The 17,169-nt window shown below is 44.3% G+C and overlaps 1 protein-coding gene across 2 annotated transcripts in view; it reads right to left on the bottom strand.

Annotated features, from left to right (window-relative positions):
* The window catches only part of GABRG3 (gamma-aminobutyric acid type A receptor subunit gamma3), a 444,492-nt gene that overhangs the window by 210,477 nt on the left and 216,846 nt on the right, over positions 1-17,169 (bottom strand). For both annotated transcript variants that reach the window (XM_032468826.1, XM_032468827.1), the window contains exons 4-5: positions 5,766-5,986; positions 4,980-5,062 (exon numbers count right to left, since the gene is read on the bottom strand). In XM_032468826.1, the coding sequence (XP_032324717.1) occupies positions 4,980-5,062; positions 5,766-5,986 (304 nt within the window). The remainder of the gene's footprint in view (positions 1-4,979; positions 5,063-5,765; positions 5,987-17,169) is intronic.

Raw genomic sequence — 17,169 nt, 5'->3', positions numbered from 1 at the left:
TGCATCCCACAGGTGTGCCGAGAAATTCCTGATGCAGACACCACGTGCCTCCGGCCTCACACCGCCCCATCAGCTAGCAGCTCCGAAAGCCCTGACCCTCTGCAGACCTTCCCACTGGGCTCAGTCACTTGCACCCAGAGGTTGGTTTCCTGCTTGAAAATCCCAGACAAGGTTTTCACCCATCTGGACTCTGGTCAGATGTTTTCTGCCAACTGTAAACCCCCTCTGGCCCAGTTAGACCCAGAGAATTTCCTCCATCGTCTGATAAGCTGCCAGCACACCTGCTCCAACAAGGTGCCAAGTGAAGTCTGGGGAAGAGACTGCTTCACTTCGCTTCTTCCTTGGACCCTCTCCCTCAGCCCTAGGTCGGATTTTTATTATTTTTTTTTACAGTGTTTATTTTTTAGAGCAGTTCAAGGTTCACAGCAAAACTGGGCAGAAATTAGAGATTTCCCATGCTTCTTTTTCTTTGACAATGGAACTTTGTTGATGGAGAGTGTTCTTGAATAGGAACAATGTATGTGTTCTCATTAATGAGCTAACCACCTACTCAGTCAAAAGGCATTTCCCAAAATGAGGTGTTACACGGCTGCATGACCATCCTGAGCTGTGAACACCAATGGGCAGCCACCTACACAGAATAAACACCTATTAAGCACCTACTGTGAACAGGCATTTAAAAGCCCACAGAAGACATGCTCCCCAACCTACGAAAATCAGCAAAACCAAACTTCTGTGAAAATATTGACCAAGTATAGAAAAAGAACAATTTATAACCAAAATGCACTGATACACTTTCTTCTCAATTTCATTATGGCTGCATTGGCCCAGCAGGAGAAATGATTTGCCTTACAGAGTTTTTATTTTCATTCTTTTCATGCTATTAAGGTGACTACAAAGGACACACCCCAGACACTTTGGGTTTCACCACTGAAGACCGTGGTCATCTTACAGGAGTTAAACAGGTTTACCAGTAGACAAGTAGCTGAAGTGGAGTCATCTGCTCCTAAACAATGGAAAAGCGAAGTGCCTGGACCACACTTCTCCCTCCTGTTTCCTATCTATCTGAGTACGATCCGCTAAGCCCCTGGCACCAGGCAATACTGCTGCTGGGCAGCTGAGAGGGGCAGGGAGCTTAAGGGAGGGAAGAGACAAGTTTTACAGTAGACAAGTAATGTCTTCAAAATACTTTTGGTAGAAATTTGATGTCCATGGACAATTTACTGTATTTTGCTGCAGCTTGCTGAGGGCACCACCTTGGCATTGCTCAAGTCATCCTGGAATGGTCCCCATACTCTTGCTGAGATGTGCTCTGAACCCCCGGGCAAAGCGGCGAACAACATGAAATTTCCTGAGCGCCCAGACCACAGGCCAGAAGCAGGTGAGTCAAGAGAGCGGCTCTGAGTGCAGGACTCATCTGGCTCAGGCAGAACCCTCGAAATCAGGGTCCAGGAGGCAGGCTTTCCCCTCTTGCTTGGTTCACTTAGTGGAAGAAAGGCCGAGCACAAAGAAGAGATGCTCTAAGAACTCCTAGTGTCATTTAATATGCTGGTTATAAATACGTCCATGATGTTTTAATGAAGGATGTGCCAGTTTCTCCCCCTGGGAGGTGCATGCTTTCCTTAGCAAATTTCCCGAGAATTTGCACTTCCACGTTCGTCTTCTGTCTGGAAGGCTTGGGAAGGGAAGCAGTAGGTCCATTGTGTCCTACACGCAGGTCCGTGTTTTTCAACCATCAGTCAAGGAGGCAGTGGTCAGAGTACAGATGGAAGTGATAAAAAAAAAAAAAAACATTTCTAGAATGCAATGATATTGGTTCTCTTTAGCTAATAACGGTCCAGATAAAGGCTGGTGTGGTAGAGAAAATCCTGGACTTGGGAGAAGCAAGAGCCACATTTATGTGGTTGCCCTACCGCCTACTAGTGTGTGATCCTGCACTGGTGTTTTCTTTCTTGCTCTAAGACTCAGTTTTCTCATCTGTGAGATGGGGGCGGCAGGTGGGAACAGGGGGCAGAATGTGCTACCCTGCACACTGACAGGAAACACACACATGGAGGAGAGGTCGTCGCTGGTCTCTGGCCACTGCTCGGTGCCAGGCACGGTGTCAGCCAGAGGGAGGGCCAGAGGTGCCCTTGGGACTGTTCTAACTATGCGGGGGCAGGACCCAGTCGCGCTGACACAGAGATTTGCTAACTGGCATTCACTCCACTTTTAAAACTGAAAACCAGCCACCTTTCTCAGACATCTCCAGCATCACTGCAACAGCAGTGACATCTCCCTGATCGTGTCTCCAGCTCCCGGGCAGTCACAGCTGGCATGGGCGTCACAGACAGCGAGCACGAACGTCCCTGCTTCTGTTTCATTTCGCCCTGCACGGCTTACTGGGGAGAAAGCCAAATACATCTCACCTCGTACCTTGAGCCCTCACAGTATCTCTTTTTGCTCCATCTGCCCTCTTCTTGTAACAATAAAATAGTAGTTATAATAATAATCAGCAGTGCACACTCAATTACCATTGTGCTTGGTTCAAACCCAGCTGCCCTTTGCTCTTCAGGGTGATGTGGGCAGATGACCCCACAACCTCGTGCTGGGTTTCCTGGGCTGGGGAAGGCATCAGGAAAAACAGGGCATCCAGGGTCATTACAAAGATCAGATGGGCTCACGACTTTAATTGCTCAGAGCAGCGCCTGGCACACAGTAGATGCACTTACGTGAGTGTTAGAGGGAAAGTGAGGGTTCCCAGGTTCCCGCATCAAGCTGGGTGCTTAACATTGTGCCCAAAGCCCCCAGCCCCAACGCCAGCCAGTGAGTAGGTCCCAGCAGGGAGGAGGCTGGCCCAGAGCCTCCCTGACACTCAGCATGGTTCACGCTTTATCTTTAAAGTCACAAAACCCTTTTTAAAATTTATTTTAGTGACTACATGCATTATATAAAACAACAATGAAAACACACAAAGAGGCTACAGATTTCACTATTTCTACTCCACCAAATAATGTTTACCATCCAGACTTGGGATGGGGGAAATTTTTTTTTAAAGGCAAACAGTATTAAAATAGCAGCAGTAATAAAGGGGGCAGGAGGGAAGTTTGGGAGGTGATGGATATGTTAATGGCCTTGATGCTGGTGACAGTTTCATGGGTGTCTACTTGTCGCCAATTCATTGAGCTACAGACATTAAATATGTACAGCTTTTTACATGTCAATCATACCTCAATAAAGTAAGAAAAACCTCCTTTGGCTGCATCCAAAGCTGGGGATTTAAGTGAACGCCAGGATTCTGGGGGGACCTTGGAGCAGTATGGGAGGGTGGGAACTTCCCCCCTGTATCAGTCAGGGTTCTCCAGAGAAACGGAACCAGCAAAATAGATGTAGGTTCAGAGACAGACACAGATGGAAGTGCAGCTCTAAGAGGGCGTTTGTTACAGGAATAACTCCATGCAATTATGGAGGCCAAGAAGTCCCACGGTCTGTCATCCACAAACCCAGGAAAGCTGGCGAGGTAATTCAGTGAGAGCCCAAAGGCCTGCGAATTGGGAGACTGGCGTTTTAGGTCCTGGTCCAGGTATGAAGGCCTGAGACCCAGGAGGAGCAGTGTCTGGGAGCAGGAGACGATGAAGGTCCCAGCCCAAGCAAAGAGCAAACCCCTCCTCGGTTCACCTCTTTCTTCTACAGACACGCCTCAGAGATGCTGTAGGTCCAGGTCCAGACCATCACGGCAAAGCCAACATCACAGCAAAGCAAGCCACACACAATTTTTTGTAAAGTTATGTTTACACTATGCTATAGTCTATTAAATGTACAATAGCATTACACCTGAAAAAAACCATGTGAATACCTTAATTGAAAACTAATGGCCACACTGTTTTGATCTCTATAGCTTTGTAGTACAGTTTGAAATCAGAGTTGGATGTTCCCAAGCTTTGTTCTTCTTTCTCAAGATGGCTTTGGCTGTCTCAGGTTTCTTTTTGTGGTTTCAGGATTACTTGTCTTATTTCTTTAAAAAAATGCCCATGGAATTTTGATAGGAATTGCACTGAGTCTGTGGATTGCTCTTGGTAGTGGAAATTCTTAAAACATTGACTCTTGCAACCCACGAGCACAGCACTTCCATTTACTTGTGTTTTCTTTGACTTCTTTCATTAATGTCTTGTACTTTTCAATACACAGGACTTTCACCTCCTTGGTTAAATTTATCCCTATGTGAAATTTTGCTTTCTATCTCGTCTTTTTCTGAACTTAAAATGAACTCTAAAATGTGATTATCCATTATATCACTTTTATCTTTTCACTACAGTGTTTAGTGAGAAACCTTAAAACCTTCTGCCTGAAATGTCGTCATGTTTGTTTGTCAATACCTCATACGCAAGACAGGTATATTTCCATTGACCTTTTCTTCAAAACTTTATAAGCAAATAAATCTGATGTTTCCTTTATGTGTATCCTTGTGTTTAGCATTTGATATTGTCTAAGAATTTATAAATAATTACTCACTAGCTCTAGTATCAATCATAAGTAAAATATTAGAAAATGAAAAGCTATGAAAAATGACATCCTACTATAGTGCAATGAGACAGATATAAATATATTTAAGTAAAATTTTTCCTTTCTATTTTGAAGATAAACACCTGATTTGAAGACGATACTAAGCCTAAAATTATTGCAAAGGAGTTTTCTGTACTTCCAAGTAATATGCACCATTTACTAGCATAAAGGTCTTGGTAAGTCAACTGTTCATCAATTTCTGAGTTGCTCAATATCACAGTGAATGGTTAAGTTGCTCAAGGATTTACCAAAACTACCTATTTTGTGACATGGATCCTAGGTAATAAGTTCTAAAGTGAATATACCCATGTGACCCAAAACCATTAGTTTTCTCTGGCTGTACAGGAATACGACAATCAATCACGCGACCATTTGCTGGAAACCAGCACAGGCTAGACGTTCCTTTACACAGTATCCACACCCAAGTCAGTACTCACAGCTGGAGAAGATCAGCGGGCAGGAGTGCTCATCCATGGGGAAGTTGTGCAGCTGCAGCTGGCACTCAGCGTTTATGGTGAGCCTGCAGGAGAGCCACACATCACTCTAGTGCTCAGCCAGCAACACCCTGGCAAAGACCCCAAGCAAGGCCGCAGTGGTCACACTGCCACAACGTGGTGGGCGGGAGGGTTGGTCACCACAGGGAACTAACTCTCGGCAGAGGCCCCACCCATGCAGAATATCATTTGGTTGTTTTTGTGTTGTGTTCCTTTGTTTCACTTTTGACTATCAGAAATGGAGAGAACTTCCATTAGTAAAATCCCAACTGTGTCAAGAAATAAAAGCCAAGTAAGACAGGAAACAAATTGAAACAATATGTCCTTGTTTTCCTATGTCCTTCTTTCGGTGTCCCTGTTTTCAATCTGTTTGAAGGAATTAAATCCTCCCTCCATTTTGAAACTGGTGTATTTGCCTAAACAAGTATAATGCCAAGTTAATCCACATGTAGGAAAGATTTCATATTTGGCCAGCTCTCCCATTTGTCTATGCAGATGGTGGCTGCACTAAACGTGTGTGTTGCACCTTTTCAAAGTAGACAACCCTGGGGTCAGACTTTCTATGTTTACACACATGAGATTAGGAAAAACATTTTCAAGAGCAGGAGCACGCTGAACATGAGAAGTGATAGAGCTTAGCAATGAAAACAGGGCCTCATTCCTACAATGATCTGGATTAAAGACCCCAGTATTGGACCACCAGTGATTAAAGGTCCCCCAGCATCTTACCTTAAGGTGTAAAGGATTTTCCCATCATTCCAAATTCTGAGGAGCTGATTGGGGGTGGTGATCCAGTGAGCCTCCGCAGTTTTAGAATTGCGGAAGATTGTATCTGGAATCCATATTAGCCCCACCATGTTGCTGTTCAGAGTAAGTATTTTCATTGTGCTGTTGAACCGAAGGCGACTGTCAGTCCAGGTCTGAGCAAAAAATATATCAATTTGGTATTCCTGAAACAGAGCAGAAGGAGGGGTAAGACATTTCTATTGGATTTTCTGCATGCTTTGTTTTCTTTCTCAGAAATTTGGTTTTCCCCAGGTTTACATCCTTATCTTCCCACTTCCCTTTCTGCTTAACACAGTGCCTGCATCAACATGATGGACATTCAACAAAGATAACCAATCACACAGTCTGATAACCTGTGTGAAAATGCTCTGTAAATCTTAAATTGTAATCGTGGGATGTGGTGAGGGGCCAAGAGGCAGAAGAATATATTTCAGAGCATAGAGGCAGACCCTCCTATATTCATAAGTCCAAGCTTTGTCAGGTAGCATGATCTATTAAAGCCTCCATTCTCTAATCTGTGAAATGGGAAGAATAGTAGTGTCTACCTCCTAATGGGGGTGTATAGGAGGAAATACATGGTTAAATAAAAATCTCTAGTGCCTGGCATGAAACAAATGATCCAGAAAGTGTTAGCTTATATTATAACGATTGTCATTTTCACTCAAGAGCCTTCTCAAATAATACAGCCCAAATCAAAAAGAAAAGTGAAAAATAAGCAACAACCAAAAACTAGAGAGCTGACAGCCATCCAAGCCAAGTGCTGATTCCAATGCAGGGCTGATGGGGCTCAAATGGCTTCTGTAATTGGAAGCCACCCCAGTGTTCATAGCACATCAGATACAGGATGGGGCTAACAACACCGTGCGACCCAGAGAAATATCTCGAGTCTGGACCACCTCAGAGACTCTCTCATAATCACAGTTTAAAGGACTAGCTTTAGGTCCATGGCAAGGAGGATCAAAAGGCAGACTGTTAGAGAATTTAATCTTTCATAGCTTCTTTATATATTCAATATTATAAACGAAGTACTTTTACAGAGTTGAGTAATTCTCAACAAATCCCATATTTCTCCTTTCCATTGAGTTTCCATTTAAAGAAACTTTCTGAGACAGGGAATTCAGCTGACCAGACCCAGCCTTTTACTGACAAACCCGCTCACTCATCACCACTTTGTCGCACTATGTCAGGCCTGGCAAACCGTTCAAGGCCCAGCACTGTGCCAACAGGAGAGCTCCTGCCTTTGAGGGGCTTATGGTCCAGTCATGGAAGATGGGCCTTCAACCAACAATGAAGGTGAGAACCATGACACGTCTGATCCAATGACTGCTGTTGACTGTGCTTGGGAAGTCAACACAGGAAAGAGATGATCTCAGAAGACGGTTGGCCAGCTTGGAAGCAGTTATGAAAGTGTGAATGAGGAATGTTGCCCGACATTCCCGTAAACAAAGAATGTTGCCCAAATTTCCAGTTCTCTAAGGACCAGGCCATTAGCCACTGCATCAGCCCCCATCCATACCCTCCCAACGCTGTGCCTGAGGGGAATTCAGGATGGACAAAAACAGGAAGCTTTCGGTGCTTTGGAATCCGGCCCTAGATGGTTAAGGTGCATCTAAGGAATAATTTCAGTGAACCTAGATTCTTGCATCTTCCCATATATAGAAAGCCCCTAAAATCAGTAACCTGAGATGTCTGTTCTTTGAAATTAGCAGCAATCTTTTGATTTCCCACTGCATTATTTTTTCCGGCAAAAAGGTCTATATCCTGGCTTCTTCCTTAGCTCTTCAGGGAAGTTCCTCAGAGCTAACTGAGAGGCTGTCTCCCAGGCTATAGTCCTCAGCAAGACCCCCAAACAGAACTTGCAACTTTTGGGCTGTGCGTTTTTCTTACATTGCCCAAAGAGAAAAGAAAGATAAAGCAAACACAAGTTCCTGAAGGGATGGAAGAAACAAAAGCTTCTCATCCCCATCAGTAAATCACAGAATCAAGAAATGCTTTGAGTGTTAAAGCCTACTGAAACTCAGCTTTGCAGAAACAATCAGACCTGTTGCCAAAAAGCTCTAAATGCGTGAAGTTGCCACCATGCAAAGTCTTTAATTGTGCAAATATGCCTCCTGTGCGAGAGAGTAATGCATGACTCTCCCACTGAAGGCGGACAGGGCCAAGGTGGCCGTGCTCAATTTAAGAGAAAGAGTCAGAATGAGAGGAAAGTGAAGGGCTGGGTAGAGGCAATGGTGGGCAAAATTAAAGGCATGTTGTGGATCTTGGAGTTATGTTGACACAAGATCTGTGATCATGTCTATGCTAACATGAGACTGGCCTGGGGGTAAGAGGCTGGCTAGGTTTTCAGAGAGCTCTACTGCCAACAGGACCTCAAGTCAGGAAGAAAAGTCTGTGACTATTTGAGATTTAGATGTACTTGTGCATTCCTATCTGTAATGGGCAGATCATGACCTGGAAAAGCTGAATGGACCACAAAGACTTACTCTCCAGCGCCAACTTTCCCACAGTCAGAAGAGTTAATGGAAAAGGAAAACTCCTGGACAAGGGCGTCGAGAGCCAGGGAGGAGAGGCCTCTGGGAGCAGAATTCACGCTTAATCAGACCCTCTCCTCTCAGGGAACACAGCCCACTCAGGCTCTGCCCCCTGGGACCTCAGAATTGCTGCAAATCAGTGGGTTGGTTGTGATTTTCCTGGCCCTTCTCCGTGCTTGTAGCCACATGGGGGCAGGGATTAGGCAGCTCTTCTTTTTAGTTCAGAGGTCGATGGATCAGGGAAAGCCATGGTCAAACTTGGTGCAGAGAGCAGCACACATACAGGTCACCTTGACATTGGGGATGGGACGGGGCAGACCTTTTGGGTTGCCTCAGTTGAAGAAGGGAGGAGTGTGTCTTTCCTGATGAGCAAGAGACAGACAAAGTATTTGGCAGCCAGATCCAGATCACGGTGCTCATTGGTGCTGTTCACCAAATGCTGCAGCATCCCTCCCTGTGCGCACGTGGTACATTCACACGCCCCCTTCCCAAGTCCCGAGAGGCTGTGTGAAGCAGAGGCCCACCTGGACACACAGTGTGGGTGCAAAAGGGGGAAAGGAGAGTGGACCACAGGGTTGAGGGCTGCAGTCCTCACTGAGAAGGTGACTTAGAGCCAAGACCTCAGTGAAGTGCAGGAGTGAGCCACGCAGACAGAGGCGCCCCTTGCGGGAGCCCGGAGCGAAGGCAGCAGCAAGGTCAGGGGCATTCCTGATGAGACAGGAGCAATGCGCGGTGCAGAAGCAACCGGTGGGGCAGGGGAGCAGGCCCCCTACCTCCTTGATGGTAGGATTTTAGCCACACAATTATGATTTCTGACTACGTAAAGGGCTATATTTGCACAAAGAACATGAGAACACACTTAAAACCTTAAATAAAATTCAGGATGTGAGACTGGCCGGTGTGGCATGTACAGGTGCCCATGGGGATTACTCCCTCGTTCCCTCTAACACTGGTTTACTGGGCAAAGGAGTGAGGAGAGAAGGATGAAGGTGCGCTCCCCAGCAGCGCCAAGCCCCCAGGGATGTGGGCGATGCTATCCAATAAAGAATGTTCTCCGTAAAGGCCCCAGTTGTAGTTTGGAAAGAACCTAAAAGCATCCAGATATTTTTCAATCCCAATATTCTAACAGGAATATTGAAACTCAGAAAACTTGAAGAATTTTTACCACAGTTCCTCAATGTGTAGTTTGAATTCTGGGACCCCAAGTAAAAATTTCTAAGTGAGTCTCTTTATTGTGTAAAAATGGTGAAACAGAAAGTCTCCTGCTGAACATAAGGTTTTCCTCTTTATGCCCTTTCTCTCCTGAGCTTCTCTGCTTTCCATCCCCATTAATGTGCGTACACAATACACTTTAAAATGCAGATTTTAAATGGGTAAACCTTATAGTCAGAGAGGCAGCGTTACCTGAAGTCACTCCTACGAGGCACAGATGCTCCTGCCCCTCCCAGGCGCTGATCACTGGGGCAGAGACAATAATGACTTTCTGCCCGGGAGGGTGGGAGGCCAAGGCCAAAGAGATTAAGTAACTTTCATCAAGTCACACACCTGCTAAGGACCAATTGTTCCAAACTGTACAGTCAAAATTTGCTTCCCTGGCTGTGACGGAGCGCAGCTACAGCAGCTGTAATCTAGCGGCCAGATGTGGGGGCCGCCGTGACACGCTGCAGAGAGAACCCCCGCACAGAAGCCCACTCCACTTTGGCCCCGTTTACAAACTGTGTAAAGTGATTTCCCTTCCTGGGCCTTGATTCCTCCTCTGTAAAATGGGAGGATTGCGTTAGATTAAATGTAAGAATTCTTCAGACTCAAACATTTTATAGCCACATCCCGGCCTGGAGTTGGATTTTTCACTGTTGAAAGTAATTTTTCTGTAGGGGAACTATTTTCCTGTAAGGAAAGGCATCATACCAGGACGCCCTGGGGTGAGGACTACAGGATCTGGGGGATGTCCTTCTTATTTGGAAGTCCTGCCACAAACTCCAGCTCGGGAGGGCGCAATGCACATGGCCTGCCTGGTGCCTGGTGCGAATGTTTTATTGTGTCTACATTTGACGAACTGTTGGAGAAACACTTCCCACCCACAAAGAAATACTTTTCTGTCTCTCATAAACATCTTTGTAACTGCATTAATCATCTTTCCTTTCTGCAGAGGAAAAAAATCATTCTTACAATGTCTATCTAAAATAACATTTTACATAATTCATAAATAGCTCGGAAATTAATGTGTCTGAGATACCGATAAATGTAACAGGTGAGAAATACGTAAAATCCCCAAATTGAGACCTTCATGCTTTTGAAGGACCTATGCTCATAATTTGTTTTAATAATCTGGAGCATTTAATGGTTCCTAAAAAGGCCATGAGTCCCTGCAGCACATGGAGCATTTTAACAAAACACAAGAAAAATGATGATGCTTAATGTTATCTATGTGTAACTTCTAAAACACCAGAATGCTATTTTCTAATGCTTTTCTCCTTTCCTTTACCAGAGAAGAGGGCCAAACGGAAAAATGACAGATTAAAGAAGGAGAGGCACGTGGAGACTGGAGGGGACGGGAGTCACCCACTCCCGGGCACAGGCTCCCTCCCTCAGTCCCAGCGGGTCAGGACACGCCTGGAGCAGGACAGACAAATACATTAGTCCTGGAAGTCACCGGCAGTTTTCTTTATAAAATGGTAACCACAGGCCCCTGCCAATTAAAGGTTGTTCAAATGTCTCGTCTCAAATGTATAATATGCAGTGATGATTAGAATAAAACCATCTTTATTTCTTCCTTATCAGAGTTGGGTGCATAACAAAAATAAACATTTTTGGTGTTACTTCCTCCAGGTCGCCCTGGGAAACAAGGCTTTGCAGCTGGCCTCTGCTTCTCCCCAGGTATCTGCCTTCAGGTCCGTGGCCTCCAGGGGCCACGCCTGCCCTGCTCGCACCCTTGGCTCCTGAACATTCTCCCCGTCTACCCCAGGCTCTTCCAGTTTTTGGAAAATGTTCACCCACTCCACGATGTCAGTCCTACTCTGTGCTGGGCATGGTGCTAGGTTTATACAAGGACAGATGCAACGCCCCGCATTCAGGAGTGCAGGCCTGCAGTGTGGAGAGCGTGCGATGCCCCACTCAGAGCCCAGGGGAGGGGCGGGCAGGCTCCAGGAAGCCAGAGAGATCGACTCAGGAGGAGCAGGCAGCTCTGCACAGACGGCCCCCCATCTGGTTCTCGGACCACCAGGCAGAAAGTGGACAGGTGAAGGGGTGTATCAGTCAGGGAGGACTGTATCTGAGCTGAGAGGAACGAGACCACTTCAGGTATGGCAGGTTGTGAAAAGTTCATTACAGGGATCTCCTGTAGAAGCAACAGGGGACGTGACCCCAAGATGCAACAGGGGAGCACAGTGCTCTCCTGAGCATGTCCAGGACTTGTCACCTGATATTAATTGACCTAGGGCCCTTTTTAAGAAAAGGACATAAAAATCTAAAAACAATATTAAGTACAAATATATATATATATATATATATATATATATATATATATACATACATATACACACACACACATTTACTTTGCATGAGAAAAAACATAAATACTTAACAATCGCAAATGCTACAAAAATCACAAAATCCAGGAAAAACAGATTTTATTTTTATTTGCTAACTGGCCTGTCTTCATCATACTCATGTGTCCGACATCTTTTTTTTTCCCCCTGAAAAATGTAAGTGGTCTCTAGAAGCTGGAAACGCAAGGAAATGGATTCTCTCCTTGGCTGCCATAAGAAATGCAGCCCTGGGAGGGACCCTGATTGTCACCCAGTAAGATAATAAAATTGTGTTGCCTCAAGTCACGACCTTTGCAGTAATTTGTCACATACAGAAGGGCTGCCAAGGAGCGCTGGTGTCTCCTACGTCTTTTGACTGCTCATTCTTTGGTTGCACTTTTCTATGACAAGGATTTTTATGACATTATTCTTTTTAGAGAGAGGATAAAAATGATTATTTCTTCTGGTATGACAAAATAAAATGTTTTATTATAAATAGATTTTTTTTTAAGTTTTACTTCAACTCACAATTCATCATTGGAACTATCATGTGCATGCTTGGGATTCTGCTAAATTGGGGAAAACCTCATTTCTTTCATATAAAGTCAGAGGATTCCACATGAGAACTTTGGGCTCTGGGGTTTTCCTCCAAGCTACCCACACTTTGGGAGTCCTGGACATTGAGGGAAAAAATGACACTGAGCTGAAGCCCGGGTCCTGCTCATCCTGTGAACGTCATCATATACTCATATATGAAGTCACCCATACCCCAAACCTTAACCACAGCCTGAAAGCTTCCCCAGCTATTAGAGCAGGCAAATAGCTAGATACGAGCAGAGAAAGGGGGATGCAGACCAAATGGCAGGAACTGGGCATGAGAGGGGGAGCATGGGCCAAATGCAGGAAACCATGCATCACATAAACCACAGGGGTCCCTGGGCAGAGAAAAGCAGGAACCTCTGGGCTGTAAGTGATCACATATTTTGGGGTGACAACCTGGAGGCCCACAAAGAAAGGTAGGAAAAGGCAGGAGTCTCCAGCATCTGAATGTAACCTTTTGCTCATTACGCCCTTACTACTATAAAATCAGCCTTGCAGATTAGAAGTATCCATCCTGCACTGATGCCATGACACTTCCAATCCAGACTAAATAAGGACAAAAATCCCTCCTCCCTTCGGGAAGATGGAGCTGGGATGAAAATCAAGGAATATGACCCCAAACCCTTCCCTTTCCAATGAATATTCCATCCATTCATTTTTACACTCTGTGTAACCAACTTGCAAAGAAACTCGGGGCAGCTGCTCACCCGAGTCTGCCTGCTCTCCCCTTGACAACATCCTATCCCTTAATAAAGCCCCACTTTTCTTTTTTTTTAAGCTAAGGTTCTTTAATTTGACATGAAAGGTATGATTTATTAAAAAATTTATAAATTTTGCATCAAAAATTTTACTCTGCAAAGAAACAACAAAAAATAGTATGTAGATGTGATAACATTTTTGTAAAATAAAACCCCATACATATTTATAAAGAAGTTTTTAAAATTGTTATTCTTGGAGAAATGGTGCCAATAGATTGATGTATCTTACTTTTGACTCTATACCTTCCTTTGGTGGTTGAATTTTTATGAGTATCTCTTGTTTTCATACAAATTCCCAAACCTCTCCACCATTAGCAGCCTTCAAATGAAGTTGGTCAGTAGTCTGATGAAAAAGGTGGAGGGAGGTAAGGGTTGACTCTTGGATTCCTTCCTATTTTAAAATCCTAAGGATTTTATTAGATCCAACATAAGATAATTAAAAATCTCCTAAACAAGGAAATATTTGCCATACTGTATTCAGTTTCATAATCACTGAAATAAAATACTCAAAGCCCCAATGTCTTATCAGTGCCTTCTACTGGGCTCAAATCTTTCTTTTTTTCTTTTTTTTTCCCACTTTACTTTCTTAACTGCTCTATCTAGTCTCTAAATTCTTTCTGCCACAAGACAAGAACCTAATCACCAACAACACAGCCTCCTTGACTTTCTTTGAGTTCCAAAGGGCAGATTCAAACACTTGCTAATCAGGGAAGGGAGAGGATGCAGACATGAGGGAGAACAGTCAAGAAACAATCATGCAGCCCTGGGGCAGGGTCCTGGCTCCTCCTCAAGGAAAATACATAACAATATCTTTAAGTTCTTCTGCAGAAACTAAGCCCCCCTCCCCCAAGCCCTGCCTCTTGGTTATGCCTGAGTAGAATCTTCAGAGATGGTTTTTTGGGGGAACACTGGGTCCACCAAAATGCCAGCATTCTGATTAAAAGCAACTTTTCCTTTTTGTTACAAGGTTGTTGCCCCCAGGATCATACCCCTGCCTCTCCCTCAACTAGAAACTAATGACTCTTATCTAAGTCTCAGGAGAAGAAACAAGAACCGGTTAGAACCTACAGGGTCCAAGATGGTGGAAGATTTGACCTCCAGTGGACCCGGAGCCTCATTATAGGCTCATTGTGATGTATTAGTTGCTAAGCGACACACCCACCAGCGCCATGACAGCTGACAGTTGCCAAGACAACAACAAGAAAAGCCCATATGAAGATGGAGGACAAGGCGATCGCCTCCATCACACTCAGAAGGAGGACATGATGGCGAAGCCTCCCATAAAAGTCCATGGGGTCCGACCCGGGCCGGAGCTGTTTCCAGTGCCCACTCTGGCTGACGGCTCCTCACTCAAGCACTTCCTCTCCCCACTCTAGTGCTTTTCCCCCTTCTCTCTGCTGGAGCATCTTCCTTCCATGTCCCCTTCTGAACAATAAAGCGGCGGTTTACTTTGCCAGTTTGCACAAACTCTTTCACAGCCGGGGCAAGGCCCCACACTTTGGTGGGCTTCCTGATTTCGCAGTCACTCCAGTCTCCTAGCAAGCCCTTGTGTGTGATGCTCACTCATTCCCAGGGAAAAGCCATGCTCCTGGCCCTTTTCCAACCAGCCAGGAGCCCAGCACAGAGGTGTGTGCAGAGGGGGCTACAGAAAACTCAGAGAGACTCTTACAGACTGAGCTGTGTACCCCTCAAACTTGCATGTTGAAGTCCTAACGCCCAGTGCCTCAGACTGTGACTGTACTGGGAGACAGGGCCTTTCAGGAGATGATTCAGTTAAAATGAGTTCATATGGGTAGGCCTCAATCCAACCTGACTGATGTCTTTTTGAGAACAGAGACACCCAGTGGGAAGTCCACAAGAGGACACAGGAAGAAGGCGGCCATCTGCAAGCCAAGGAGAGAGGCCTCAGGAGAAACCAACCCAGCTGACCCCTGGATCTTAGACTTCTGGCCCCCAGACAATGAGAACATACATTTCTGTTGTTCAAGCCCCTGGGTCTGTGGTATTTCCTTCTCACAGCCCTAGCAAACTAATGTAGACACCAAGTGAAGACACAGAAAATCACTACACTTTGAGGTAAAATGCCTTACAGGAGGTTAAAGTGTCAAAAGTAAAATACAAAGTTATCCAAAGGAGTTCATCACACTTGTTCTTAAACACAGTTTCTGCCACTTTCAGGTTTTTCACTTAAAAATGTATCTGTCCTTGCTATCCAAAGTGTCTCTGTCTGACACGGGAAAGGCCTAAACGTCCACCGACAGATGCCTGGATAAAGGCGTTGCGGTGTATATACAATGGAACACCACTCAGCCACAAAAACAATAAAATAATGCCATTTGCAGCAACATAGGTGGGCCTGGAGAATGTCATTCTAAGTGAAGTAAGCCAGGAAGAGAAAGAAAAATACCATCTGATATAACTTACATGTGGAATCTTAAAAAAAAAAAAAAAAAAAGGCATATGAACTTATTTACAAAACAGAAACAGACTCACAGACATAGAAAACAAACTTATGGTTACCAGGGGATTGGAAGGGGATAGGAAGGGACAAATTGGATTTTCAGACACTAATATATATAAAATAGATAAACAACAAGTTCATACTGTATAGCACAGGGAACTATATTCAATATTTTGTAGTAACTTACAGTAAAAAGAATACGAAAATGAACATATGTATGTTCATGTTTGACTTAAGCATTGTGCTGCACACCAGAAATTGATACAACATTCTAAACTAACTATACTTCAATTAAATATATATATATTATATATATATATATATAAAAAAGCAAAAGTACTAGAAATTTACAGGAAAAAAGAAGTTGTGGTATATTATACAATGGAATACTACTCAGCCATGAAAAAGAATAAAATAGTGCCATTTGCAGCAACATGGATGGGCCTGGAGATCATCATTCTAAGTAAAGTAAGCCAGAAAGAGAAAGAAAAATACCTTATGATATCACTCATATGTGGAATCTTAAAAAAAAGAAAAGAAAAGAGGACACTAATAAACTCATTTACAAAACAGAAACAGACTTACAGACATAATAAACAACTTTAGGGTTACCAGGGAAAGGGAGTGGGAAGGGATAAATTTGGGAGTTTGAGATTTGCAAATGTTAACTACTATATAACAGTAGATAAGGACAAATTCCTCCTGTAGAGCACAGGGAACTATATTCAATATCTTGTGATAACCTTTAATGAAAAAGAGTATGAAAACAAATATATGTATATATATGCATGACTGGGACATTGTGCCGTACACCAGAAATTGACACATTGTATGTGACTATAGTTTAATTAAATAAATAAATGAATAAAATAAAAAGTTTCACTGTCTGAGTACTCACTTTAATAGTTCACAAACATTTTTATCCAAATTTACTATCAAGTGGAAAACCTGCTATATTGAATTTCTATGTGCCCATCAGCAAAACTTTTAAGTGGTAAGTAATTCTTGGAGAAAGTGTGTCACGTACTATGGTAAGTTACTTGCAAAAACAGTCATAAGAACCCCACTTTCCACGTCTACGGCCTTGGCCAGCTCTCCCACACTGACTCTGGACTTGGCCATGCATCTTGTAGCAAATGTGACAGCAGCAGAGGCTTGGAAAGAGCTTGAGACTGGCCTGTCTTGCTGCTTCTTGGGAACCCCGCAACCACTACCAGATGGATGAGACCAGGCCAGCCTGCTGAGAATGAGACAAATGCCAGACATGCTCGCGGCCCCATCTCATATCAAGGCAACACCCACAGAGGTGAATGCTACCCTCCTCAGCTCACCAGCGCCAGCCTACCCGCCCATCCAGGAACCATGAGGAGCACAGGCAGACCCCCTTTTCACTGTACTTCACTTTGCTGTGCTTTTGTACATTGAAGGTCTGTGGCACCCCTGCATTGTCAGGTGAGAACATTTTTTAGC

This window comes from Camelus ferus, chromosome 27, assembly GCF_009834535.1.
Source record: "Camelus ferus isolate YT-003-E chromosome 27, BCGSAC_Cfer_1.0, whole genome shotgun sequence".
Classification (NCBI taxonomy): Eukaryota; Metazoa; Chordata; class Mammalia; order Artiodactyla; family Camelidae; genus Camelus; species Camelus ferus.
Note: the sequence above shows the minus strand (reverse complement) of the source record. Positions and strands in the feature narration are given on the sequence as shown.